Genomic DNA, 19,312 nt, shown 5'->3' with positions numbered 1-19,312 from the left:
AGGAAAAAAAAAGGTTTAGCAGCCAATTTACAGTATGTAAGTGTAAAGACCCACTTGTAAAGTGATATCATTCACTTTGGATTTAGAGTCGTACAACTTTAAAACGCGTCACTAAAATTTAAACCTTGTCTACTTATATACCAACATTTCTCTCATATTTTGTTAATGTGGGATTCCCCTAGGGTGTCAGATGAAAACAACAAGGCATTTAATCAAAGCGAATCAAGTGCTTGATACTAATAATTACCTTTACTTAATGTAAATAATTAAGCTATTCCAAATCGCATAATCACCTTCTGGAACGTCAACTAAAATTTGCTTTCTCATTATGCTAAAGGAAAAATCATACTTGGAATCCTTGCGGTTTAAACCATTCTCAAACAGTGACTAAAAGTGGCCTATTACTAGTAGTGGTTCTTAACTTCTAAATCAAGTCTTTGCTAATCCTCCAATGTAGCAAAGTAGGCCTTATTTTCCAATCATACCTCAAAATCTCCACAAGATTCCATCAGATGCCGACTTTTAAACTGTTGCTAGTAAATATAATGTGCCTTCAATTGCATGCTTTTTCTTTTTTTAAATTTAGTTCTCTTTACTTCTATAAGAAGTATAGCATCTACAGTTCTACATATTATAACCACTTTGCTAAAACAATTTACAAAATGTCATGTCCAAATGGTTACGCATTAAAGAAGGCTACTTCAGACTGTTTCACTACCAAACTAAAGAATGTATTAATTTCTTTTTGACAGTTCTTAAAGATGTAAGTTAACTTCAGTTGAATGCACCCACCAACTGCAGATAAATTCTACTCTGGTTTAGTAATTGTGAAACAGTACGTGCATATTTCAATAAATATGAAATTAACTCGATATTTAAGAACATCTGAATTACGAAGTGTAAAAAACACAATCTTCAGCAGAGGTTTGAATAAAGGGGAAATTAAAAAATAAAAACAAAGGGACAAAGTTGTGAAAGAAGTTGTAACAAATTTCACCAAAAAGAAACGAATTTAACTCTTTAAAGAACATTAAGTGACATAACTAGTGGGGTTAATTAGTTGTAAAGTAAAAGCCAAAGATCAAAAGATTTACCTCATAACTTGGGCCTCATGACGTATGACAAAATACCAGTATTAAAACTTAATTAATTAAATTATCTGGACAGAAATATAAATCTGTATACGGGAAGAACCGAGCTCTATTGTCACAGGCCCATTTCCTTACATTGGGTAACGGCACCTGCTCGCCCGTGCGGCGCCTGCAATTCCCCTCGCTGCAGGCCAGCCTTCTTCCTGTCTCAGGATTTCCCAAGCACGATCCTGTGCATGTCGGTAGGACTCGCCCGTAGGCTCGCCCCAACTTGTGCCGCCCGTAAGATGCCTAGGCCCTTGGCCCTAGACATGTCGTGGCGCTCCATCTTAGGATCACAATCCATGCGCGCCCTGGGGACTTGGCTTAGGACATGCCTTGTCCTTATAGCCCAAGACTGAGCATCGCTCCCGCGTGCACAGCCCAATCCTCAAGCTTACACTCGTCTAGTGCATCCGCGACTAGCTCGTGCCTCGCCCGAGTAAGGCAACCTTTAGTCCTTGGCCATTGTCATGCGCCTCTTTCGTGCCATGCCCATACATAGCCCTCTTGCAGCACGCTTCCATTCCGTGTCGCCCACACCTGCACCTTTAGGCCAACGGACCCTTGCTTGCATGGCTAAACCAAAGCCATGCTCACAAGTCGACACATGATGCCCCTATGACAGGTGCGTCAAGTATCCAATCGGCGTGGAGGTCTCTTTCCAACACTCGGCAGCCCGCGGGGCTGGCCGTTCCACAATAGCAGCCTCCACTGCCCTTTTGATGCCCAACGCAGGCCCTAAGGCGTTGTGCAGCCCATACGAGTTCCCAAACTTGTATGGATACCTTTGACACTCCCTTGAGTCATCTAGGCAGGCCCTTGGGGTTCGCCCCCAAGGCAGCTCGTTCTATACGGCTCGGTGGCAGCGCGTATGGGGGAGGCAGGTCGGAGCTTTCATCACCTATACCCCCCTTATATATGCTTAAAATTAAAAAGCCCAAGTTGCCCGAGTAGACTGTTCTACGTCAGACCATCAGAAGGACCTTTTCTCACCAGTTCTTGGCCGAAATTACAACCCCAAAGTGCGGGTTGTAACATCCTCCCACACTCATAATGTCATCGCCCCGATGACACATCATGGCTTAAGACATCCCGGAGTCTGCCCCCTCAGGTATGCCTGTTCAAGCTCCCTTTGTCCTGTGGGTTGGACTTCCTCGAAGTCCTTTCTCAAAAGGAGTCGTGCCCCATGCACTCCTCCCCCAAGTATCTTCCAAGCGTGCCTCTGCACTTCACCTCTATTCGGTATTCACTTGGAAAGTGCCTCCGCACTTGCACCCTCTAGTGTCTAACTTTGTGATTGACCCACACTAGTCAAATCACACCATGACCCTCACGGCCTTCATGTCCGTCTGAAGCTTTCCTTCACAGGTTAGCACATCAACGTGCTCTTTTGACGTCGCTCCCGTAGCCATCCGCTTCCGTAGCCTCAAGATTCCCTCTTTGGCATAGCTCTTGCAGCCTTTCGCTCACGTAGCCCTAAGATGCCTTTGGCATGGCTCCCGTAGCCTTTCGCTCCCGTAGCATTAAGATGCCCTCTTTGGCGCGGCCCTAGTAGCTCATTCGCTCACATGGCCTTCAAACGCCTCTAGCATAGCTCACGTAGCATTCCGCTCCCGCAGCTCTCTTTGCCCACTACCTTGAAGATGTGTTCGCTTCCAGACACACGACTTCGCCCTTATGCCTCTTGCATAGGCGGGATCCTCCCACACTCAATGTGGAGGATACATTTTAGCACTGTCGTCCCACTTGGCATTCGGCCAGCACTTGGGACGACCTTTGGTGAGTACTACATTCCCAAAGTCATAGCATCGCCGCCTTTTCGAACAGAGTTCTTTGTTCTCCAGTCGTCACTTCCTCAGCAAGTAGCCAATGCTCCCGATGGTACTTCAATACTCGCCCTATAGACAGGTACTCTCTTGGTCCTGCTAGCACGGCTTCCCGGTTCGGTGTGCCTCGCACCTGGACACTCTCGGTCCCCGATCATTCGACATACCCCTTTCCAGAATGATGACACCTTCTAAACTTGGGAACTCATCCCATTCCGTAGCTTCGCTATACCCTCAAATCCGATTCCTCACCTTGGCAATGCCCTCAGGCAACCCAAAGTCTTCTCCCGAAGGAAAGACACTCAACATGATGCGTTGCACGCATCCTTGGCAAGATCTCCGCTATGATCATGCCCAAGTTTATAGTCCATGGCTCCCACTCTTTCGCAATATGGTTGCACGACCTGGCAAACATGGCATTCTCTTGGCCATCCGACTCATCGGCATATCACCTCATTCAGTAGCACCTTAGACTCACGAAGGACAATGGAATCACCAATTTCCTTCGTCGACCATTAGTATCTGGTTCTTGATCTTTGGTGGCATATGAACATCAATCTCTGCTTTGACGTGATCTCGGCACTGACATCCAAAATACACTCGCCATATCCACCCTTTTGCCTTGACGTTGTGCCATGGCATAGTATGGCTTTAATCAGCTCTGATACCAAGTGTCACGGGCCCATTTCCTTACATTGGGTAACTGCACCTGCTCGCCCGTGCGGCGCCTGCAGTTCCCCTCGCTGCAGGCCAGCCTTCTTCCTGTCCCAGGATTTTCCAAGCACGATCCTGTGCCTGTCGGTGGGACTCGCCCGTAGGCTCGCCCCAACTTGTGCCGCCCGTAAGATGCCTAGGCCCTTGGCCCTAGACATGTAGTGGCGCTCCATCTTAGGATCACAATCCATGCGCGCCCTGGGGACTTGTCTTAGGACATGCCTTGTCCTTATAGCCCAAGACTGAGCATCGCTCCCGCGTGCACAGCCCAATCCTCAAGCTTACACTCGTCTAGTGCATCCGCGACTAGCTCGTGCCTCGCCCGAGTAAGGCAACCTTTAGTCCTTGGCCATTGTCATGCGCCTCTTTTATGCCATGCACATACATAGCCCTCTTGCAGCACGCTTCCATTCCGAAGTAGTGCAGTGTCGCCCACACCTGCACCTTTAGGCCAACGGACCCTTGCTTGCATGGCTGAACCAAAGCCATGCTCACAAGTCGACACATGATGCCCCTATGACAGGTGCGTCAAGTATCCAATCGGCGTGGAGGTCTCTTTCCAACACTCGGCAGCCCGCGGGACTGGCCGTTCCACAATAGCAGCCTCCACTGCCCTTTTGATGCCCAACGCAGGCCCTAAGGCGTTGCGCAGCCCATACGAGTTCCCAAACTCGTATGGATACCTTTGACACTCTCTTGAGTCATCTAGGCAGGCCCTTGGGGTTCGCCCCCAAGGCAGCTCGTTCTATACGGCTCGGTGACAACGCGTTTGGGGGAGGCAGGTCAGAGCTTTCATCACCTATACCCCCCTTATATATGCTTAAAATTAAAAAGCCCAAGTTGCCCGAGTAGACTGTTCTACGTCAGACCATCAGAAGGACCTTTTTCTTACCAGTTCTTGGCCGAAATTACAACCCCAAAGTGCGGGTTATAACATCTATGCTTGATCGAGGCATATGGAATAATAGGTCAAGGCTCGGCACCTACGTAAGAGATCGAAGTTACAAATGTAACTGAGCTCGATATCGAGGATCGAAGTTCGAACAAGACCATCAGATTTGCCTTCGATTTTATCGGGGGCACAACCGAACCCGCTTCTAATGACCTCTAAGAAAAGTTTTGCCAACTCACACGACAAGTATCTGTGATTCTCGCCATTGACCAATTATTATAGCGAAAATTACGGGATTAAATCAAAAAGGGAGCTAACGGTCTACATAATTTCCTATAAAATAATGTCTTAAAGGTTTCATCTCCCTGTATATATAAAGGGAATGGAATAATTTATAGGGGACATGGTAACATACTTAAGAGAACAAGATATTATTTTCCAGCTTTGTTCATATTATTCTTGCTTCAATAATATCACATCTAAATTCGAAAGAAATTAACCTTGCGAGACTTAAGTTGTTCACTCTGCATGGTTTGTATTTATTTTTCTACTTATTCTTCTATATTAAATATGATTTTTCATTTTGTATCAAATTAGATCACATGTACTTAAAAACGTATATAAATTCAATTGTTATCCGATTTCTGGGGCGACAAAATCTTGCAAGCAGATATGATAAGAAATGATTATGAATCTAATTGCAAGTGTTTACTTTATTAATTATAATATAATACTAGCTCCATGCTCATGCCGTGCTCCCTCATGTATGAAGGCGTGGCGTGTGAGTTAGCAAATTAATCAGAGATGTTGTTTCATCTCAAGTGACGTGTATTATTATAGTGTTACTTTAACCACTTTAATTTGAATTGGTTAAGCTCCTTAATTTTTTTTTCCCAAGGAAAGTTAAGGCTAAATCATTAATTCATGGAGTGACAGGTGTGTCATGGATCATGAAATTAACAGTTCATTTTGGATCTGAAATGAATAATCTAACATAGGATCTGCGATGTAATCCAGCTTGTAGCATCCCGCCACGTGATTCGGCCGGTTAAAGCTTGAAATAAGAGCTGAGTTAGAAAGGGCTAATATTGTTGTTCCACAATTAATCTTTCTCTTATGGTTCTTAGTACCTCTGCGGGGAATATAATGTATATTAGAAGTATCAAAGTGACTGCATTTCAAAATATTATAGCCGGCCGGATTTATTATTTATTTATTTATTTATTTTATATATATATGGAAAATCATGGATGTTTAGTCCAAAACGAATAATATCACACCATATTAAGAGTATCATTGGGCTGATTTAGCCCAAAAACTGATATCAGAGCCCAGATTCGGCGAGACGAGTATGGTGATGGCTGGGTAATTGTGTGCGACTCGATTTGTTTATCCTTATGAGCTTGGAGACGTGCAAACAAGAAGAAGCTAGTTGCGGACTTTGGTTGCCATAAATACTCTAACAATATTGATGGGACACAATAAATCTCGAAAATTAACCCATGAATCATGGAAATAGGCCATGTGGCACTTTGTTTGAGGGGGACACCCGTTGATCGTGGTAGTAGGCCACATGAAACTTAGTTCGAAGAAGAAATTGTTGGGTATACAAACATGTTAAAAATATTTTTAAACTGGTTTAGTGCCACGTGTAGTATACATTCGTTGACAATTTTTACTTTAAGTGTTCTTCTAAATTTTACTAAACTCATGACAACACTTAGTAGTAACTAGTAAGCATGGTTAAATAAAAGTTTGTGGAAGGTGATATTTGAACGCAAAAATATACGAAAGGGGATCTTGGGAATTAGTAGGACGGCCAGACATATGTAAACCTATTTTAAACGTTTTTCCTCCAACTTGTGTGGACCATATGAGAGAAAAAGTGAAGACAGTTACACTGCAATAGTTTGGGAAATGCAAATAAAGAAGATGACATATTGACAGGAGTTGGTTAGCCTGCCAATTGTAAATGAAGCAGCTGCAGGACAAGTGGGCGTGTTATGTTTATTGTTGGTTTTCACGTCGCTCTTTAGTCTTTACAATTATAGTAGTCGGAGGAAGTAGGAATAGAGGATAGGATCTTTATATATTTGACGATATCAAAAAAGATTCACAATCTTATGCCAAGTGTTGAAGTTTGGTTGGGCATTTTTGTGTTATTATTTTTTCTTTTTGTGGAAGACGGAAATTAATTAAGTGGAGTAATTAAATTTGCTGGCTTTGCGTCACAGGGACAGCTAGACATTTAGTTGGGCATGTACTCACGTATGTACTTGCACTTCCCAATCCTATTTGCTGATTATGATATTTCACTTCTTTATCTTTAAACGGTTTGTTAGGATAGGTTTTAGATCTCTTTTTTTTCCTTATCACTCAGAAAGGTTTGGAACCATTCCCCCTTTTACTATGATAACGTGGTCTTGTCTTTAGCTCACCCCTTTGTAGTAGACAATTATTTAACACGTGGCAATAGTTTTTGGGGCTATTAGTACATCTTGGCTCTGACTCTAACAGCACTGCTATTTGGTTGGCAAAACTAAATTGACACAACTTACAACTCACAAAATTATAAGTATTTAATTGTGGCGTACTGAGCATACGTGTGGAAGTTGGGTATGGTGGATTGCAGGTAGTCCATTTACTAAGCACTATGGGAAATCACTTCAGACTTAGAGAGTTAGAGACTTTAAGGAGAACAAAGAATTCTACCTGTGTTCACGTGTTGAGATAAGCAATCTTTATGCTTGTGTTACGAACTCCATTGTGTGCTTTTTTAACCCCTCCCAAAACCTCTTATTTGTTCCGTTGGTGACTTAACTCCGTAATCTTAAAATTAAAGATAGAAGATACTTACCACTTGAACAATACTTTTTTGTTGAACTATTGTAATTACTCACACATAGAGTGAATTTTGTAAGGTTATTAATCTCTCGTATTTAGAGTGTGTCTCTAACTTTCTATTTTCTCTTTAACATTTCTAAAATAATGGATTGCTTCTCCGTGCGTGGTGGATATAGGCCTACGATCAAACTACATAATTCTTTGTGTATCTTTTATTCTAATAATTCTCGTTGTTATCTTACTTATTGTCGTCCATGGTTTACTTTATCAAGTTCTCTACATCAATATGGAGCACTATCATTATGTAATTGTACGTACCAGAACGCTAGAGTTTGGAGATTCAATTACTAACGGTTAATTTGATAATAATGGAGATTTTTTATAAGGAATTTGAATGGAGAGTCATCTTCAATCTTGGCATCTCAAGATGGAGACTTTATGAATTGGATTTAGATATTTTCGCCTATTGGGTCTTCAGAGGAGGAGATGTATCAAGTTTAATATTCGACGAGTATGTGAAAAAGGGTGAATCGAATTCATTATGCAAGAAAACTTATGCATTGTTAGCTTGTGGGTTGAATTATGGTACAACTATATTTGATTTTTCTTTCAATGAAAAAGAATATAATATCTAGATATTTCACGAAATTTTTTTCTTTTTGCGGAAAAAGATTAAAAGCTCTTATTTCGTATAAGTTAAGTTTCTTCTCTCATTTGACAGCATATACAACCAGGCCTATTTAACCAGACATAGATTTCCTTATGAAGGAATAATTGTGTAATGAACCTAATTACTTGTATGACATTCAGAATAGAAAGTGAATAATGAGGTTTTTCACCATTAAAAAAGAAAAGCTTTTAGGAGAAAACTTGATTTTTCCCCAGTTTCGAAAACAAGGTAACTTCTTTTGGAAAAAATATCAAGTAAACATAAATTCAAATTTTCACATTATTTTGTGTTTGAAGGTGGGGGTGGGGTTTGGGGGGGGGGGGGGGGTAGGTTGGACCACCAAATCTATCTCTGTCCAATAAAATTGTTTTCTTTGTGTGACGTTATAGAGGCTTTAGTTTCAATTGAATGAAGAGAGTTTTCTTCAACTGTATGCGCGTCACAATAATGAACAACATTTGCTTTCACGTTTCGTTATAATATACACTTGAGTGCATGTCTAATAATTCACACCATTCAAGGCTTTTTTCTTGCTTTTTCTACATGAATTTAACTTCCATTAAATCCTTCTTCTCACTCCTTGGTCAAGAGATGTTGGGACTCCCCATTATCTTCGTGATCGTCCAGTGTATTTCAGGAGAAGGTGGCACTTAATTACTCATCGTTGCACATTGGTTTTATAGACTTCTGTTGTATAGTACCAAAGTTTACAGCTAGAGATTTAGCTGTCTCTTTCCCCACCAGGGGCGGATTTACAGGCAAAAATATAGGGCATGTGATCCATTTGCGAAAAGATATTTTATGTACAAATTTTCTAAAATTGATAAAATATTAACAATTGGCACTTATCACCCATGCTGCAAAAGAGGTGAATGATGCACTTGGTTGAAGATTGATCTAATTACCGAGAGAAATATTGGGTCAATTTTCACTTTGTACATTTTTTTAGTCATTTTTTTTAAGTAGTACACCCGTTTAATAGAAATTCTAGATCTCAGTTAGAAAAAAGGCTGTCATTGTTCCACGAGCTACCTCTCTTTCTTCTAGCTATTCACCTCTTCTTCTAAGTGTAATCCAACTCTGATCGTCCCATCTCCAGTTCGGCTCTCCTGAATTCAAACCCAATTCTCTTACCCTTTTTAGAGCAGAATCCATTGAGCTAACTGTTTGTATTGAGCAAAAGTCCATGGTTTCTGTTTCCTCCACTGAATTCCAAATGTCTTGCTCAAGAATGCTCGTTGGGGAGCTTGTGACAAAATCTTGATTTGCCTTAGAATTTGAATGGGATAATTCCTCAAGAAATGGATGTTTGAGTAGCTCTTTAGCCGTCCATCTTTCTCTTGGATCTTTTCTGAAGCATTTGCTTAAGAAATCCTTTGCTTGTAAAGACAGAAACTTTGGAATTTGTGGGGATTGCCCTGAAAATGCAATTTTGTAAATCAATGAAGCTGAATTAGCCACATTAGTCCAAGGTGATCCACCAGTGGCCATTTCAATAATTGTACATCCTAATGCCCATATATCAGCTGCAAACCCCTGTTTTACCCCACGCGCCACCTCTGGTGCCATGTACATCGGCGTGCCACCAATTGGCTCGGAGGAAACAGCCGCTGTGCCACCGTCCCTCTCTGCCGGATCAACACACCTAGCACAACCAAAGTCGGCAATTTTGGCACCGGTGTTACCTAACAAAATGTTCTGTCCCTTAATGTCACAGTGTACTGTGCCTCTTGAATGTAGGTACTCTAATCCAAGCAAAATTTGCTTGGTGTAATACCCGATCAATTGCTCCTTGATCCGACCACCCTGTTTTCGAATTTCATCGGTTATTGTACCGTCCGACATGTATTCCATCATAAGATTAAACATGAATTTGTCGTTCTCTTTTGTAACATCGTAACCCTTGTAGCTAACTATATAAGGGGAGCTCAACTCGGACAGAATTGTCTTCTCTTTTTGCAAGAACTGCGATTGCGATATCTCCACTGACTTGACAGCAAAAACCTCATCGGAACATCGTGACTTGGCAACGGAGACAGCGGCGGAGGAGCCGTGGCCGATAATATGCCCTCTGGTCCAATCCATTTTAAAAGAAGAAGAAATAAGATTGGTAGGCAGTGTATGAATTTTTAGAAAGTGTTCTGTTTTTGGTTTGTTAGAAGCGGCAACAGAGTTATATATAACTAATTTCTAAATTTATTGTGCAAAATCTGATTTGGATGAAGTTTGGTTTGAAAATGAAAATGTATTTGGACATCAGTTTTCAAAACATATTTCTCAAATTTATTTTGGAAAAACATGAAACATGACTTATATCACAAGTTTTAAAAACTATCACAAATACCCAACAGTACCATTATCAATAACATTCATTATATTATCGCAAACCATTGTCCTGAACATAAATAAATTTGATACAAAATTATCATTTTTATAATTAACTATATGATACACTCTCAGGTGACCGAGAAGACGAAGCAACATTGTTACAAAATAATAAATGGTGAACTCTTTTATAAAATACAAAAGTTTGGGACAATTTTAAAAAATGTAATAGTGATATTTTGGCCCAAAACCAGCTATTGAACTGGTTTTGGGATTTGTGATTTAAAATTTTGCCAAAATATAAGCAACATCTATGACCAAATATGTGTTTGCCAAATAAAACTCAAATTTAATTTGAAAAAATCTATGGCGGATCCATATAATATGGTGAACGTCCAAAACTCCAAATTAGTTGGTAGAGCTTAGGTGGCTCTCTATTCTCTTTAGAAGTTTGACGATTGCTTTAACGGAAATTCACAACGTGGCCAAATGGTTGTGGCTATACGGCAGTTTGAGTAGGCTGGAGAATTCACAAGGTTTGCTATATCGAAATGAGTTATATAGCCAGGGGTCATGTTAGTTAATTGTTCATAAAAAGTAGAATTCGTATGTTAAAAAAATAAGACGGGTTACGATTATATCAACAATAACAACCCAGTATAATCTCATTAATGGAGTCTAGAGAGGGTAGTGTGTGCGCAGACCTTATCCCGGGAGGGTAGTGTGTACGCAGACTTTACCCCTACCCTGGAGTAGAGAGGCTGTTTCCGATAGATCCTCGGATCCCTCCTTCCAAGAACTCTCACCTTGCTCTTGGGGCAACTCGAACTCACAACCTCTTAGTTGGAAGTGGAGGGTGCTCACCACTAGAGCAACTCACTATTATATAGATTTAATTACATGAGTATTGTAATAATTTTTACATTGTCAGTAAAATTAAATGGGTAAATTTAATTCTTATCATTTATGTTTTAGTAAGAAGTTGGATGCGGTAGATTGGATTATGATCCTTTATTTTGTATGGAGTGTAAAGATTTTGAAGATTAAATTTGGGAGACAGGGAAGGTGTTTGGTAAGTATCTTTTCAAGAGAGTAGTTTGAACAACCAAAATGGATTACGAGTATTGAATTCTTTGTATATTCCAATTTTTTATGGGCATTGACTCCAATTGGAATTTGAAGTCAGCAAAGTTTTCACATGTTTATCCATTAAATTATGAGTAAACTTTACCATAGATTTTAAACTTCCTGGAAGCGGACAAGCATAAGGTCAATCAAAATAAAAAAAATATCTCCCAGATAGTTTAGTCTTTCAACAAGAGACAGTTTTATCATATTAAAAGATGAATTCCGAAAGAAAAAATACTTCTAAAAGATGAAACTTTCCAAATTTTTCAGGTTGGTTTTTCTTTTTTCTTTTTAAAAGGAAAACTTAAATCAACGCCTAACAAGTACTAGTTTGAAGAGAATAAGATAGCCTTTGGAGATAAATTTGATTGAAACTTTAAAAAAGAGTTTTTGAAGTTGTGTTTGGACATATATTTTATTTGAATAAAAGTTAAAGTTTTATGAGTGGAAAAAAACATTTCACTCAAAAACTGCCTTAAAATAATTTTTGAAAATTTTTGAATTTTTTTTTCCCAAAACATGATCTTACTTCATAAACAAACATTATTTTCAAAAAAAAATTAAAAAAATAAAAACAAAATCTATGGCCGATCAAGGTTCAGGACTACTAAACACGATACAAAGGCAAAAGCATGATTAGGAAGTGCAAGTACATACGTGAGTACATGCCCAACTAAATGTCTAGCTGTCCCTGTGACGCAAAGCCAGCAAATTTAATTACTCCACTTAATTAATTCCGCCTTCCACAATTACCCCAACCAAAATTCAACACTTGGCATAAGACTGTGAATCTTTTGTGATCACTTCAAATATATAAAGATCCTATCCTCTATTCCTCGACTACTATAATTGTAAAGACTAAAGAGCGACGTGAAAGCCAACAATAAACATAACACGACTACGATTTGGCAGGCTAACCAACTCCTGTCTATATATCATCTTCCTAATTTGCATTTTCCCAAACTCATAACTTCTTTGTTCTCTTTCTTACTGGTTCACACAAGTTGGAGAAAAACCCGTTTAAAATGAGTTGACATGTCTGATACTGATAGTCTCATGCGATGTCCGGTATTCGTAAAGGCTTCATAAATTCAATTTTGTGCCAAAAAATCTCATTTTGAGGATAAAACGTTCCTTAACATTAGGTGACTCAATTTCTAGAATACGAGTCGAGACTTCTTATTAAAAATAAAGAAGTACTTACCAGTTACCAATCCACTATAACATATGATATATGGCCTCTATATATTTTTGCATTCAAATGTCACACCTCCACAAAATTTAATCGGCTTTAATTTACTGCCAAATGTTTTCAGTTTAATTTAGCCACCTAGGATTTTCAAATGAAGTTACTTTGGTGAATCTAATACTCATTCCTTTAAGTAAAACTGAAAGTCAAAAAGATTTTTTTTTTGGAGAAATTGGTTTTTGACCTTACTTTTGAACCCCTTTTTAAAAAAACTTTTGAACTTCAGACTTCGAGAACTTCGAGATTTAAAAAATGCCTAATTTGCCTTGAAAGACAATCTATATATCTGGTACTGTTATAAGTTTATTTAAGAAAAAAAGAAATCAGTTGCCCCTTTTTCTTTTGTTCTCTTTCACAAAAGTTAGAACCATAAGTAGATGCGGATCAAAATTTAAGTTTTATGGGTTCAAACACATTATATTTTTAAACTTATGAGTTCATATCTACTATTTTTTGCAATTTTAGTAAATCTTTACACTTAAATTTATATGCACGTCAAAAGTATTGAATTCAAATAAACCCTGGTTCTTTCAAGTTACATTCCTGCCTTCTGACCATAAGAGAAGAAATTAAATATGGAGCAACAATTTGGTGGCCCTTTCTAATCTGATCTGTATTTTTCTAGATTTAACAGGTACCATGTGGCATAAGATTATATGTTAGATGACATCGCATATCTTATGGTAGACAATTAATTTCAGATCCATTTAATTTCGGAATACATAAAACACCTGTCATTCGATGAATGATTTAACCTTGATCCAACTTTCCTAACTAAGAAAACAAGGAGCTTAACTAATTCAAATTAAAGTGCTTAAATTGATATACTATAGTAAACACGTGACTTTAGTTTCATAACATTTTCTAACATCTGCTAGCTAGAAGTAGATTCTATAGCGTGTATATATCTAGCTAATCTAATAATTAAGTTTTAATACTGGTATTGTGTCATACGTGGCTCATGTGATGAGGTAATCATTTGATTTTTGGCTTTTACTTTACAATTAATTAACCCCACTTATTGTGTTACTTAATGACGTTTTTTAAAGAGTCAAATTCGTAACTATTTGGTGAAATTTGTTACAACTGCTTTCACACCTTTTGACCTTTTTTTATTCTCTTTAAAAAGAATGCGCTTTTATTACTCTTTGGAATTCCCTTTTTTTAATGTTTAATAAACGTTCTTTATTGTTGTCAAATATTGAATTAATGTCATATTTGTTGAAAAATGCGTGTACCGCAGTACAATTACAATATTAGAGTGGAATTTAGCTGCAGTTGGTGGGTGCATTCAACTGAAGTTAACTTACAACTTTGAGAACCGACAAATAAAAATTAATACTAAATTATATTCTTAGTTTGGCATCGAAACAGTCTGAATTCAAGTAAACTATAATGCGAGACCCCAAAAGGGCATGCATAGGCGGAATCATGATTCGAAATTTATTAGATCGGGATTCTAAATTTTTTAAATTACTGAATTTTAAATTAATAATTTAAATATATTTAATAAATTTATTAAAATAAATAAATAATTTGAATCAAAGTTACTGTATTCGTAGCACAAGATAAGTTTTACTCTTCCTACGCCACTTTTTGGGGTAGCCGGTAGGACAGCACTGTTATTTTGGCTAAACCAAAAAATTGACACAACTTACAAGTGGTGAAATTATATTTAATTTTGCAAGAGATACGTGTTGATTGTGGAAATTGAATATGGTAAGATTGGATTTGATTATATATCGTGATTTGGTATACAAAATTTGTCGACGTATAGGTTGCCTTATTTTTTTTGTGCCTTTTCTTATTAGGTATTTCCCCAAAAAATGGACTTTGAATTTGGTCAACGTTTGACATGCAATTATCCACTTTTCTTTCATATGTGAAATATATTTGACAGTTCACAAATTCATTTTTTCAATAGAAGGATTTGGACTAAGAATAGTTTTTGATAAAATAAGGAACTTAATTGCTTCGCTACTTGAAATTTTTTAAAGAAAAAGTTTATGATGAAGCGGTTTCTTGATTAATTGCTGATAAAGGAATTTATGTTTTAGGAAACAATCATTTTAATATATCTCAGCTTTCAAGTAAGATGATTTTTTGAGTCTCTGACGTTATTTACTTATCTCTTTGTTCCTTTTTTGTCACATCTAGAAAAAGATGCAGCCACTTTACTTTTATATTGAAGGAATAATCATCATATATTGCTTCTTGAGAGATAGGAAATCCTTCGAAAATTCAAATTTCTCACCACCTTTTCTGAAAGTTTGTTACCATTACTAAATCCAAACGAGAAGAACTTAAACCAGCAAGATAATTGCGGATCATCATGAGAAATGTGGGCACAATATACAATTATATTGTATTGAGTTGTATTTATTTTGGTTTCTCACTCGGTGTCCGGTACCTGCATTGGAGCCCGACTATACCTGATTTGTGCCGCAGAGGGCTCATTCGTGGGGAAGCGCTCCCTACCAAGAATTTTTCCATATCAAAAGTTCGAACCCGAGACCTTTGGTTAAGGGAAGAGTAGCTTCATTCGTTGCACCGCATCCTTTGATGGTTGTTGGGTTGTGTGTTAGATGAGAATATATCAATTTTTTTTATTTTACGTCTACACAATTACCTCTTCGCATCTGATATTTATCTTTAGGAAGCACGAGAAAATATTTTGTTAAAATTTTATCAAGTGGTGATAATGCAATTCAAATGATAAGTGAATGGTTATGAAAGTTGCAATTGATTGCACCAAATTAATACTAGCACTTATCACTCCTATCTATACAAACATAATAGGCCGAATAGGTGGAGTTTAGTTGCATAAAGTGCAAGCCAATATTTTTTACTCTGAGTTATCATATTAATACCGAAGTCTTCGAGCTGAAGTGTACTCATGTCATATGTGTGCACACAAGCATGGCTAAAAATAGAGCATAAGAATATAATATGCATAGTAAAAGGACGGAATATTCATTAATTTTAATGAAAGGAGAACATAAATAGTAGTACCATTGTTACACAACCATTCACAAATCAAAACAACTTTAAAGTACCGGCCACAAAAACAACAAAACAAAAAGGGACCAAGGTAAGACAAACAGCATTTCACTAGACACTAGGAAGGGAACTGTTTTAAGCAGCACTAGAAGGGGGAGGCAGGGATGAAGAGGCAAGAGTTATGAGGAGAATATCCATTCGAGCATTTGCAGACACTTGCTCGTTAAGCAGCCGCTCCTTCAGGTCCTCGACATGTTTCCTAAGATCAGCATTTTTCTTGGTCAGACGGGCAACCTCTGTGCCTTGTGCACTGCTGGAACCAGGTGCCTCCTGAGCCTGACTAAGCTGCCCTTCAAGAATGGCATTTTGTGTCTTCAACCTCCTTATTTCCTCAATTGCAGCATTCTGAGCATCTATCAATTGAGAGATAGTGGAATTGCTGCCAACCCCTCCTTTCTTATCAGTGCACTCACATTCCTCCAAGGTGGTTTTTGAGAAGGTCTGCTTGCGAGTTTCCACTATTGCTTTTTCCGAAAGGGACTTTGAAGAAGTTGAATACCTTAGTGAGCAAGAACCCGTAGGGCAACCCATGATTACCATCGTTAAAGCCTGCCACTTTCTTCATATGCTCGATCATGAGGCATGGCAGATTGATAGTAGTGTAGGCATCCAGTGCTTCCATGAGGAATAGGTCTGCTTTTGACGTAATAGAATGCCTTTCTACACATAGAAGCAAGACTTTGTTCACCATCTCGAACATCAATTGATACATTGGAAGGAGGCTCTTCTTGTGCACCCATTCCCCTTGCTGCACATCATCATCCTTCAGAATGGCACTTCTGAAATTGGGAGAACAAGTCCCCTCAATGGATGAGATCCCTTCAGTAGGCACTCCTAAAATGTTCCCCAATACAGCCTCGTCCATCACAAAGTCTACTTCGTTCGCCTACAAGCAGATGTTATCATCTTCCACTGTGAACATGTCTGCGTAGAAGCTACTCACTTCTTCCTCATACACCTTGGGACTCTCATTAGTGAATAGGTGTGTCCACTTTTGAAACTCATAAATATCAACCAGTTGGCGCATCCCTTTTATGTCAAGAATATTAGAGGTAAATGTTCTGCCCTACAAATACCCTCTGTTTTCTCAGATTTTCTCTGCTTTCATCCTTAGCCACACTTACTTTGGCCTTCTTGGAGGAACCGGGTTCTTCGTTGTCGCCAACCTTTCTTTTCACAAACTTTCTCACACTTTTCTCTTTCTTTGCAGACTTCTCAAACAATTTCTCACCAGACTTCTCAGACACCTTTTCACCAGACTTGTCCACCTCAACATTTTTCACTTCCACAACTTTCACAGATGGCTCTCTCCTAGGTTTTGGAATCACATATTTCTTAGAGGACTTACAAATTAAGGAAGCAGGTTCCTCATTCACCTCTTCATCGTCAACATCAACAAGAAGTGCTGGAGGCACTTCTTCCTCATTTACCAGTTTTTCCCCTTTCACCAGCCTAATCCTTTTCTTCTCCTTTTTGTTTTTCTTCAGAACAGATTCAAGGGCTTCCTTTTTTTGCAGCCTAATAGTAGGTCTTTTAGGAGTGGGCTCTTTGGGAACTTCACTCATATTCCTAGCCATAAAGAAGCTTGCAACATATGCATTGTCATAGTCTTCTTCACTGTTTTCATTTTCTTCCTCAGAAAGAGATCTTATCTCAGGAAAGGCGATGTTTAACGGCTCAGCATCGAAGTGAGGAGAGGGAGCAGGATCAGTACTGACCTGGGGCTCTTTTGAAGAGCAGGGAGTTTCATCCCAAGTAGGAGCAGGGGCTTTTCTTGAGCTGAGGAATTAGGTCCCTCATTTGTTTCCCCCGCAGTACTATTAGGTGCCAGATTTTCAAGGGGTACCAGTTCCTACCCTCTTCCTGATGACCTTCACCTTCCCCCTGAGACCCAAAGTTCTCATTAACACCCTCATAACCACCAACCAAACCTCCTTCTATAGCGATTAACAACATGTTCTCAATGGCTTCTTATTCATTTACCCCCAAAGTAGAGTCAGAGGGTACAAGAGGAATATTATCTGTAGGGTTGGCAATATTCAAATCGAAGCCTGGAATAGGCGTTGCTGACTCTTTACTACAACGAACCACATCCTGTTAGGTTTCAGCACTCTCACCAGCCTTCTGACTAGAAACTTCTTGACCTTCATCTCCGTCTAGTGTTTCACCTTCTGCCATTTTTTCAGGCGAGGAAGAAGGAGAGGTCGTATCAACAAATCGTTTGGGGTTCTGAGTCTTGCGAATGCGGTGAGATCCAGAACTCGATTGGGTTAGAGAGGGAGTAGTAGGTGGTTAATGTTCTGGTGTGGGGTTTGGACTGGGTGACATAGAGGACTCCGCAAGGACACAATGGGGATTACACTAGAGACGTTTAAAACTTCTGGATTTTGAGACATAGTAGAGATTTGTAGTGAGGACGCAAAAAGAAAGGTATTTGCTTTGAGAGAGAGAAAGGAATTTTTGGCTTTGATGTGGATAGCGAGGAAAGAGATAGCTTTTGGGGTTATTTAAGGGAAGTGGGGGACCGGTTACAAACGGGTACAAATCACCGGGTAGAAGGATCGTTTAGTAACGGGTGTGACGTTTGAGTTCTAAGAGATGAGAGAGAGAGAGAGAGAGAGATTGAAACTTTTAATGACGTGGCACTTTTATAGCCGTTTAAAAATACGCATGAGAATACAAAGGAACTACTAACCTGTGTCAAGGGAACCAGGTTCCTTGACTTAGTTTTGTAAATGTAAGCCTCGTCATTTTACCAAGATGCAATGTCATTAGCTACTTGTTTGCTATGTAGTTTCCATGCGTGTCTACCTGTAACGGTATAGAGATGAGTTAGAACTTGCCAGAAAACACTTTTAGCTATTTTTACCTGTTTATTCTTTCATAGTCAATTATTGAGGGACCTGGTGCTCAGTTCAATTTTATCAACCTCAATGCCAATCGATTATTTTCAAAGTGCTCTCTGCTCAGTGCTTTGGTGAAGATATCTGCTACTTGATCTTCTGTTTTGCATAACTTCATGCAGATAAGACCCTTTTCAACATTGTCTCTGAGAAAATGATGTCGTACATCAATGTGCTTTGTTCTCTTATGCTGAACCGGGTTCTTTTCCATGTTGAGAGCACTGGTATTATCACACAGTAATGGTACAAAATCAGAAAATACACCAAAGTCCTCCAGGTGTTGCTTGATCCACAGCAGTTGAGCACAACAAGAGGCAACTGCCACATACTAAGCTTCTGCAGTTGAAAGAGCTACAAAGTTTTGTTTCTTTGTACCCCATGAAATCAAACATGATACCAGAAAATGTGCCATTCCAGATGTACTTTTTCTATCCACCAGATAACCAGTATAATCAGCATAAGCATTCCCAATTAAGTCAAAATTGTCCCCTGAAGGATAGTAGAGAACCAGGTCATGCGTTCCTTTAAGATACCTTAGAATCCTCTTTATAACTTTGAGATGAGATTC

At 39.0% G+C, this 19,312-nt stretch overlaps 1 protein-coding gene across 1 annotated transcript; it reads right to left on the bottom strand.

The window, feature by feature from the left end:
- Positions 1–8,876: 8,876 nt before the first annotated feature.
- LOC104101970 (mitogen-activated protein kinase kinase kinase 17-like) lies at positions 8,877–10,241 on the bottom strand. The gene has a single exon (XM_018772703.3). It carries the CDS (start codon positions 10,162–10,164, stop codon positions 9,127–9,129), a length of 1,038 nt encoding a protein of 345 aa, XP_018628219.1. The 5' UTR covers positions 10,165–10,241; the 3' UTR covers positions 8,877–9,126.
- Positions 10,242–19,312: the final 9,071 nt, after the last annotated feature.

This window comes from Nicotiana tomentosiformis, chromosome 7 (genome assembly GCF_000390325.3).
Source record: "Nicotiana tomentosiformis chromosome 7, ASM39032v3, whole genome shotgun sequence".
Lineage (NCBI taxonomy): Eukaryota > Viridiplantae > Streptophyta > Magnoliopsida > Solanales > Solanaceae > Nicotiana > Nicotiana tomentosiformis.
The sequence above is the reverse complement of the archived record's forward strand: the minus strand, read 5'-3'. Positions and strand labels throughout refer to the sequence as shown.

Bases quoted from the DNA above. Each gene is read 5' to 3' on its own strand.
- LOC104101970 (XM_018772703.3), bottom strand. From the start codon at position 10,164: ATGGATTGGACCAGAGGGCATATTATCGGCCACGGCTCCTCCGCCGCT.